Source organism: Malurus melanocephalus, unplaced genomic scaffold (assembly GCF_030028575.1).
Source record: "Malurus melanocephalus ecotype Western Australia unplaced genomic scaffold, MMel_1.1 scaffold_554, whole genome shotgun sequence".
Lineage (NCBI taxonomy): Eukaryota > Metazoa > Chordata > Aves > Passeriformes > Maluridae > Malurus > Malurus melanocephalus.
Window position 1 is genome coordinate 416,903 of NW_026623786.1, and position 10,115 is coordinate 427,017.

At 44.4% G+C, this 10,115-nt stretch overlaps 1 protein-coding gene across 3 annotated transcripts in view; it reads left to right on the forward strand.

Moving 5' to 3' along the window:
* Nucleotides 1–911: 911 nt before the first annotated feature.
* CUNH12orf75 (chromosome unknown C12orf75 homolog) overlaps nt 912–10,115 on the forward strand; it is a 19,678-nt gene continuing 10,474 nt past the window's right edge. For 2 of the 3 annotated variants that reach the window (XR_008966396.1, XM_057382201.1), the window contains exons 1-2: nt 912–1,049; nt 8,417–8,441. Coding sequence is in view for 2 of the 3 variants with exons in the window: in XM_057382201.1 (XP_057238184.1) it covers nt 1,007–1,049; nt 8,417–8,441 (68 nt within the window). In the remaining variant the exon portion in view is untranslated. The remainder of the gene's footprint in view (nt 1,050–8,416; nt 8,442–10,115) is intronic. The other variant, XM_057382200.1, reaches the window with a different exon arrangement.

Genomic DNA, 10,115 nt, shown 5'->3' on the forward strand with positions numbered 1-10,115 from the left:
AACAGACTGCGAGTCCGGGCAACAGCACTTTTTATCCTTTTGTCCTTTTCTAGTAGAAAATTASCAGTCATATGCATATCTGATGCTCGCACTGGTGTTCCTATGACACCCCTAAAACATYTTTCTCAGCCCTTAAATTTGTTGCAGTGGTTGTATCTCTCTCTCCAGAGTATTTGCTGTTGTTTCTAGATSTATCCATTGGGTTTCAGCTTCCTGGTCATTTGAGGACAGAKGAGGAGTAATAAAGCCATCARGGGTTTAAGGTATTTTACTTTTTGRTGTGGAAGACAGGTTCGGGTCMAGAGAAAGTYAAATTCTTTTTGGTGAGTGATATGAATGTTGAATGGAAATGATTGTTTGAGGAATTGCTAAGCTCATCTTTCATGATTCTCAGTGCTGTTGTTGTTATTTGGGGAAATCTGTAGCTCTTCTCAACTCAATGRATCTTCAGTTTCACCATCGTGTTCCTTCAGAGAAGAGAAATAGCCAAACCAATCAATAGAGATATGCTTAAAATAGCGAAATGGGTGATTGGTAGCAGATGTCGAATTGCAGCCGGGTGCTGTGGTTACCCCGCTGTTCCCTGGTGAGTGTCGGGTGTCCCAAAGCTCCGCTGGAACGCGTGGCCCARGAGCATCGCCTCTGCCCGGGGAGGCTCCGCGCCCGTTCCCCGCGGGTGGGGGTCGTTCGGGGCCCTTCAGGCTCGAGCCTGGGCTGAGCCCTTTCTCCGGTTTAGCAGCTCCAGCCCGTCCGGAGCGGGCACAGCCCGGGGTGTGGCTTTCCTCGGGGTGGAACGCGGGCGCGGTGCGGGGCCGGGGCTGGGGCCGGGCGGCGGCGCTCGGGGCCGGCGGTTTCCCGGGCGATAGGTGGGGAGACGAGGAGGAGGAGGAGGAGGAAGAGGAAGAGGAGGAGGAGGGATCCCCGCGGCTTTATCTCCCACCCGGCTCCGCCCGCCGCCGGCTGTCTCCCGTGACCGCACCGCTCCGCACCGCGCAGGGCAGCGCCCATGGGCTGCGGCAACTCCACGGCCGGCGGAGCGGGAGGGCGAGGTAGGGCTGCGGGGCTGGGCAGGGCCGGGCGAGCGGGGCGAGCATCCCCTGGGCTGGGGCAACCCTGCGGCGGCTGCGGGGCGAGCATCCCCTGGTCTGCGGGGCGAGCATCCCCCGGGCTGGGGCAGCGAACATCCCCGGGCTGGGGCGAGCATCCCCCGGGCTGGGGCAGCGAGCATCCCCCGGGCTGGGGCAGCGAGCATCCCCCGGGCTGGGGCAGCGAGCACCCCCTGGTCTGGTGCAGCGAGCATCCCCTGGTCTGGGGCGGCGAACATCCCCCGGGCTGGGGCAGCGAGCATCCCCGGGGCTGCGGGGCGAGCATCCCCGGGCTGGGGCGGCGAACATCCCCCGGGCTGGGGCAGCGAGCATCCCCCGGGCTGGGGCGGCGAGCATCCCCGGGGCTGCGGGGCGAGCATCCCCCGGGCTGGGGCGGCGAACATCCCCTGGGCTGGGGCGAGCATCCCCCGGTCTGGGGCAGCGAGCATCCCCCGGGCTGGGGCAAACCCGCGGCGGCTGCGGGGCGGGGGGCCGCGGGCACGCACCGGCACCGATACAGCCCCGGCTCCGGGGATGCCCCTCCGAGCCGSGGGAATCGCTGCCCGCCCTCTTGCCAGAGCATCTTCCTTTCCCGCTGGCTCAGGGGAGAGAGGGTGATGTGGCCTGCCGAGAGCACCGGCGGATTTTTGGTGCCCGGTTGTCGCCGGAATCGCCACCTCCGACAGGAGCTGCCCAAGGCAGGGCGAGCCCAGGCCGGGAGCTGGATGTAAGGATCCCGCCGGGGCTGTCAGCTCCATCCTTTTCGCTTCCCTATAAGGCCACGAATGCCACTTCTGAAATGAATTTGTGCCACATCTTCGCCTTTGCTTGTTGGAGAAGTTGGAGGGTGTTCCATGATTGAGGTTTCATGCATGTTAATGTGTTCTGCTGGCTGGTGCGTCCAGCAGGCTCCCTTATTTGTTCATTGCTATTTTCAAAAGAGATAARATCTGGGAAGATGGTGCTGTTGTGCTCTTCCTCCCCTCAGCCCCCGCAGGAAAGGAAAGTACATGGAAACTGATAAGTGGACCTTCACCCTGTCATTATAATATGAGCATTTCTCAATCATTTTTCATCCCGGCTGCMCTTGGCAAACATTGCCACCTGTTCCCGTACCTCTCTTAAGTCTTTCAGATGCACTCGTGAGCTTTCACCTCTTGAAAATCCACAGCAAAATAATGCTTGGATCACTTAGAATCTCGAACTGTTTTGACTTGCTTTAASCAGAGCTCCAGTGGTGCCTTGGGTGGCTCAGTCCTGTGAGTGTGAATGATGCTGCCTTCTCCAGGSTGTACAGATGTGTGACCATTTGTGAGGTGTGCTGATGGTTTACCTGTTCAACTCTGCCCTTCCCAGGCAGAGGAGAATGGCTTTTCTGCCATTCCTTATTCTGTTYCTGTTAAGGGATTGTAAATTAAGTTTGAGGTACCACATCTGTGCATCAGAGGCCTCTCTCATCCATGAAGAATGCGCTGTGTGGATTTACTTCATCACTCAGTGCTCTTATTAGAGCTGTCCTGTTTGCACCCATGAATTCTCTCCCTGTGGTTGATTCCCACATTGGGAGTGACTGGAAGTTCTTTCTGTAGCTGACCAGTCCAGCTTCACAGCTCTGGGGTGATGCTTGTTCAYCCCCCGTTTCTGTTTGCTGGGTAAAAGCATCAGTGCAAGCTTCAGAGAGGTTCAGATGAAAATGCTGAGTTGATTATCACTCTGTTTGTGGCAGTTTTCAAATGAATGTTGATCTGGCTGCCCTGTGGAACTTGCACCAGGGTAGTAGAAATGGGTAAATGTCAAATGGACTAACTCTGACAGCGGTATTATTTAGAGAATTATTTTGGACTCCAAGTTTGTTTAAATGTGTCCCGTTTCATTAGAGGTAGCTGTCTTCAGCACATTTTGGCTTGTAGATGCATAAAATATTTTTACTGAAGGTCCAACCCCTTTGATAGCTAAACTTAATTACACTGTTATGMATAAAATATTTGAACTTGCATTTTTTGGTAACTTTTTGCATGCTCTTTAGAAAAGTCCACWGATCTCCAATGGCTTAGCACAGGTGAAAACCAACAACGCCACGTAAAAACACATTGTTAGTATAATGGAATTATTMCAGTTGCACTGGTAGACCTCTCCAAATCAAATGCAGCTCTGAAAGGTCCAGCTCTCTTCTCACTTTCACCACTGTCAGTCAGGAATTACTCTGTGCAGCCTCTGGTCTTAAAATAACGAACAGCTGGTAATAAAAGTAAGACGTCAGATGTCTACTATTTATTTATTTCATTTAACATTCCTTGCAAAGTGTGTCTAATAAAAATAAATTTATTTTATGAAGGGGAAGGAGAAAACTTTCCAGTTTTATTCTGAGTCCTCAAGCTTTTAAAGGAAGTACAACTCACAATTTTATCAAAAGACGTGAAGACTGTGTAAATACAAATTAATTTTGTGGCGTGCACAGCAAGACTGCATCTTTAATGTTAAAGTTGTGACTGTTCTGTAGTCAGTAATGTCAAAGCTAGAGGTGCACAATATGTAATTAACCTGTAACACTCTCTGCCGAGCCATATGACTAAGTATAATATTGTAGCTGTACTTCATGGAAAACATTAAATGTGTTACTCCAACCCCCATTTTCTTACTCTGGTTAAATTCCTATTGTAGCCTAGTTTTATTTTTCCTAAGCGGATGTATATATGGTGACAGTTCAGCTAATGATATTATCTTCTGTTGCATGGTTAGAATGACATCAGAGCTTTCAGCTCCATGGTCTGGGAGATCTAAACTAATAGAWGTGATCTAGAGTAACATTTCAGTCTGGGGTACTCCAAAATTTCATTTTCATTTCAGTGCTCCAAAATGCCGATATAGCATTCAGATGTTCTTTCCAGAGTACCAGACAGTGGCAGAAAACTCTTCAGCTGAGAAATGGCAGCTCCAGTTATTCAAGTAAACTGATAAATATATATCCTTCTTAAAATACTTAGCTTTTTTGTGTATTAATTATGTAGTATAGGTATTTTTTTTTTATTTCTCAACTTGCTGTTTTCCTTATGTTTTGTCATCTCATTTGACATATCCTTCTTTCATGTTATTTCCTGGAGTTTTAAAAGCTCAAAAATAGCTCTTTTTTTTTTTATATATATTTTAAAAATATGCTCTCAAACATTATTTTTTTTTTTAGTTAAGGCATTTCCCTTTATTCTAGTTATTCTTTGCTAAAAATTTTTAACTGCCTCCTCCTTTCTGTATCTATTGTAGTAGTAATGACAGCACCTTAAATTATGGCACTCTTTGGAAACTGTCAGTCAACCCTAATTTAAATACATGGAGAAGCTGTTAGTCTGAGGAAAGCTTCACATAGAGTAAATTCACGATGAAGGAGAACTTTCACCCCAAGTTTAAGCAGATTTATTAACTCCAAGCTTGGTGGAATGCTCAGGATGTCATCGTGCCATTCTATTGATCAGGTCAAGTCTGTGTACAGAACTCCTGCCTGGTGAGCTGAAAAAGGAATCAATTTGAAGCAAATTGATACAGTTCTTTCCTCAGTTACAACGGGATGTAAACAGAATAAATTCATTTATGTTAGAGCGTGTGTCTGATTGTTGGAGCACATCAGAAAGGAAAAAAAACTCATTTGTAATCTTAGCAGTTGCATGAATGTTATGTCTAMTTTTGAGGGGTTTTATTTGCTTTTTGTAACAATTTCAAATATGTCTAAGAAAGTGTCATAGGACTTTGTTCATTTGAAAATATTAGGAAGATGGTTCATAATCTACTCTAAAGTCAGATACTGGCATTTTTTTTATCCCTGTGTTTATTCATGTGAGTGGTTGCTTCTCATGCTTTTTAGGTTTTKCTGAAGCTTTTGTCTCTCATCTTCACTCATGATGCATTTCTCAGCATAGAGGAATATTTTCTGTGGCTATCAACGTCTTTMAACCTTTTGCATCAGGCCTGCATTTCCTGAAATCCTCTGGTGCCACCAAGAGAAGCTGCTGTTGTTCTGAAAAAGCAAAACCCCCTCTCACCGTGTGGAAGATGCTTTGGGATATGTTCTTCTTTTTGATTTGTGACTATTTAAATGCTCTGGGGTTTTTTTTCTTTGGGTTTTTTTGTTTGTTTGTTTTTTGAGGGATCACAGCTCCACTGCTCCAGATAGAATATTTTTCTCCTGTAATCACTGGGGCTCAGRGCAATGTGTGTCTGAATGGACCACATTTATTTTCAGGCTTCACTTTCTCCTCCTTCTTCAACTCTCAAACACCAAAATGGTCCTGCTGTGTAAATGGTAAATGTGTAAATGGTGTGAGCAGAACAGTCATTCAGGACAATTCAGTGCTGCCTGTTTTTAAAGGATGTGGCTTCAACTCTTCAATCTGTTGCTGAAGTTAGGCAGATTTTGGAAAACCAAGCAAACAAGAGCCTGTCGAGGTTTGTAGTGCTGCCTTTTTCTAGACCAAGTTGATTTAGTGGGGAAAAATGGATGACTTTTTTAAATATGTGAGGCTTTTCTCAAGTCATCCATGCAAACCATCGTATCTGTGAGAGCACTCAACCTTGCTGCCATGGAACCAGCTACAGAGTGTTGGTGGATCAGTTGTAAACAAGAATCTTTGCTGAACTTCTGACAGAAAGAACCTGAGCAGCTGTGAAATTGTGCTGCTCACTAAACTCAATGAAAGAGTTAGGCAAATATGTCAGCAAAATAATGGGATGAGGGTGAATGGATTTGGCTTCATAAATAAACACTTCTATRTGAGCTGAGATGGTTCCTTGATAAAGAATATCTATATTTTATAGATATAAGGGATGTTCTGGCTCCCTAATGAACAAGGAACAACTCCCTTTACACAGTTTTTACACAAAGATCTTTTTTTTATGGCACACCCAGCTAAAATGATGTTCATTTGCAAGCTCAGAACCCTTGCAGGAAGAAAACTCCTTTACTAACTGGAAATACTTTCAGATCTATATTTGGGTACCTTACTAACACTTGAATGAATGTGAACCAAACCCTTGTTTCACTTTTGCTTGTGAAAATGAGAAATAACCCCACTGAAATTAATGGAACCCCATCAGTGGAAGTGAGGAGAAACTGGTTTGCTGGGCTTATAAAAAAGTAGAAAACAATTTCTTTTAATATGTGCTTTAAAAATTATTATAAAGGTAAAAATGATCTCTTAAAAAATGAATTTGTTTTTGTCATACTCAATGTTTGTGTGCAATGCATTTTAAAACACTGCAGTGATTTTTCAGCAGAGGCACATGTGGACGTTAGTGGTGCATTTCCAAACTTTTGGAAAAGATTTTGTGGCTGTACAGCTCTGCACAAAGCCCAGGCTGATGGTCTGGAGAGAGACTGTATTTGTCCCAAAATGCCTTGAAGACAGGCACTGGACATGGATGTGGCACTGAAATGTGCCCCGTGATGGACTGGAATTCAGGTGTCACCTCCAGGGTGACAATTCATCTCACTCAGCTTAAAGTTTCATTTTGTGTATTAAAAATTCTGTATTTTGCTCTTYTTCCTGCAAGAAGACACATTTTTCAGATAGGGATCCAAGGTGCTGAGACCTCAACTTAKAAAAGTCTCTGCAAAGGCCTCAAAAAGGACCATGAACCTTTTTAGAGAATCTGGTTTGGATTGAAGTGAGTTCAGACTGAGAAAATAACAAAGTCATGGCCCTGGTGCAGAAAAGGCATGGCAAAGGAGTAGTTTCTTCTGGAAAAAAAAAAAATTAAAAATCCTGCCAGCTCCAGCTAGGCTTTTTGAAACAGATGTTGTGTGAAATGTTGCTGATGTGTGTAGAGGTACAGGGGGTGCCCTGAAGGCTGAGCTGACTCTGGATGAACCAGCCTTGTAGCAAAAGATCTCCTACATCTCCCTACATCGAGATTGAGCTCACACAGCAACCCCAACCTTCCACCTGGACACAATTCATTCCAAAGGTTTACATTTAATGCTTTATAGATGTGCCTGCAGAGCCAAAAATTCTCTGAAGGCTGTCTGGAGGAGTAAAGTTTGAGAGTGAGGGCTGAGCTGTTTCTGCTGATGTGTGTGGCCACACTGAGATTTTGCTGGCCCTGAAATGTGTGCAGGCTTACACAGGTCCAGTCTGGGTTRTTGCTGGGGAAAAGGAGGGATGGTCAAATCAAAAAAAATGGGAACGTTGTTATGTTCAGGGGTGATGTTTCCTGCCATTCCAGCAATCTGCTCAGAGCTGGAAAGCTATGCAGGAATATTTCTTTCTCTTGTTTAAAGTAAGAAGGCATATTGTTACACATCAAAGTGAGATGAAAGGTATTTGCTATTTATGGATGTTTTTCAGCGGCAGAAAAAATAAAAGTTTTTCAAAAAATGAAGTACTCTGGGAGAAAAAAAGAACAACCTGCCTCCAAACTCAAAAAATATCTGGGATTGGCTACTAAAGTTTCTTCAGAGAGAGCCCAGATCACCTTTTCCAGCTCAGTGCTAAGAGGAAAGGAGGAGTGAAAGGTTTCTCTAATATGTGCCCCAGCTTCTGTAATTAATAGAAGGGATAATTCACTGTTTACTCAACTGAATTATATATTGGCAAGAGCAACACAACATTAGTAACTTGGGAGGAACAGAAAAGAGTTTGTACTTCCAACCACCAAGAAATATTTGAGTCACCAAAAAAAAAAATCAGTCACTTATAGCAGGCAGCCAGGTGACAGCTTTTGTCTCTGTTTTTTTGTTAAATGGAAGATGAATTAAGGGGTGGTTGATCCCCTTAGAAATTTGGGGCTTTGGGTGGATTGTGCCCTGATGTTTGTATTAGTTCTGTCTAGTTGTTTTATAAAACTTTATTTATATGGCAGAGACAGCATTTTACACACGTGTAAAATTTTATTTTACACCTGCTGTCCAACTGCATCAAATGGCAGAATAATCTGGCATTTGGGAGGAGCTGCGTGGTTTGTTGTGGCAACTTTCTGGCAGGCAAAACCATCAGAAGACTAAGCAAAGTGAAGCRTGTGAAATTCAGAAAGAATTTCGCTTTTGTCTTGTGTTGTTCCCACCTTGAGTGACTGCACTGGGCACTGGTCCATGGCAGCATCATTTTCACACTCCGAGAGTCTGGCGCAGATCTGAGGGTGACAGACTTGAGGAGTAGCAGGGATAATCATTAAGGATAAACTGAACCATCCTGATAAATGTGCTCTCTGACAGGAGCAAATTTCTGTTGCTATTTCTGTGTTGTTTAGGACAGAATCACAGAAATATGATTACTGCACTGTTGSTTGGTTTGGAGGATTGTGCCACTACCTGGTAAACATGTTTATTTTTTTTTTTTTTTCCCTAGGTGCTACAGGGACTACTAAAGATGTGTAAGTACCAGCTCTACTCTTTTAAACACACAACCCTGGACTTATTTCCAGTCCTACTAGCCTGATCCTAGATTTAGTCATCCATGATTCATCCAGCTCCTAACGTGTAATCAACACAACCAGATGTTTACTGTCTTTAGTGACAGCTTTCATCTCCACAAAACAACTCCTCCTCTTGTTTACTTCTCTGCACATTTCTTTGCTCGTTGTTTCTCTGGCAGAAATTCCTCCTCCCTGCTTTTTTTGGGACATTTGTCTGGCACAGGTGGCTGTGTCCCTTCAGGCTGCTTTTCCCATCATGTGCCATTGCACTTTTTCCCAAAGGCTGTGTGATTTTATGAAGTGATTTTATGAATTCCCACCAGGCCCAATGAGAGATTTAAAGATCCACCGAGACAAACCTCCCCTCTTTGCATGAAACCCATCCAACTTCCTTTCCAAAGCACCCACCTTCTCTAGATGCATTAAAGATAATATCTATTAGGTTGGCACAGGGTAGCAGAGAGCAGCCCTACCCATCCTGTTTTTCTCTGAATGTGCACTGTCTTTTTTTGTGACATTTTTTTTTATTTGCTGATCCAGAAATGTACAGGAACAGCTTTATTCAGCCATAAATTTATTTTTCTATCAAAGGAAACGGTAAAGAGCTCCTCCCAAGCTCTCGCCTCCTTCTATTTCATGTAACTGGTATTTGTCACTGGAATTTGCAACTCAGGGACCGGGGAAGGGTTACGTTATGCAATAGGAACATTCTTCTGTTTTATTTACAGAATGACTGCTCTAATTAGATGGAGGAATCCTGGTGTGGAAATGAGGGCTGTCGAGTCAGATAAGCAAGTGGAGGGAAGGGTTTAMCAACAGGCTCATCCTTGCTGTGACAAAGCCCAGCTGAGAATGAGCCACAGGTGTCACTTGGCTGACCAGACACTCCTGAGATCTGTGCTACCTCTGTTTTAACTGGGTTTGTAGTGCCAGGCAGTAAACAAATAAATAAATTACAGAACCTTGCGAGGAGCCTGCAGCCTGCAGCATCACTGCCCTCAGCACGCCTGCATTTACAAACCCACTGGTTTAATTTATATTAGGGCCCTTTTTATTGTTCCATTTTAATGATTTAAGGACTGGCTTAGAACTGCATCTTTCTCTTGGCTCAGCAGTGGTTTTAAATTTCAAAATCGCACGCCCTGTTGTATTATGAATGCAGTGGGCATGTTTCTGTGCTTAAAGGGATGGGGATGTGTTTAAAGCTGTGCTTGTGTGTGTGGAAGCTGCTGGAGTTAAAATGGGAGCACCCGACTCATCAGTGTGAGTTCATCTGTCATGTTTCAGAATAGTATTGAGAAAACTTGAAAAAAATTAATTACTGGTGCAGTGTTCAACAAAGTGAAAGGGTCAGTCCTGGAGCTGTTACTCATTCGGATTAAGGGCAGTGGAGCCAGCCAAACAACCCGTGTGAGTAATAGCAGGGTTGAACCTTCTCGTCAGGCCTTGGAAACACAGATCTGCTAACRAGGAATGGCAGTGGTCACCCCAAAGCCCTGATCAGTCGTCCTGATATTTAACAGATGGGTTTAATGAATGAAGAAAAATATCAGAAAAATTATTTTAGTTCGATAGAAATGAACAAACCAGATCTATATTAACAAGCATTATAGAGACACAGAAGCTTTTTAC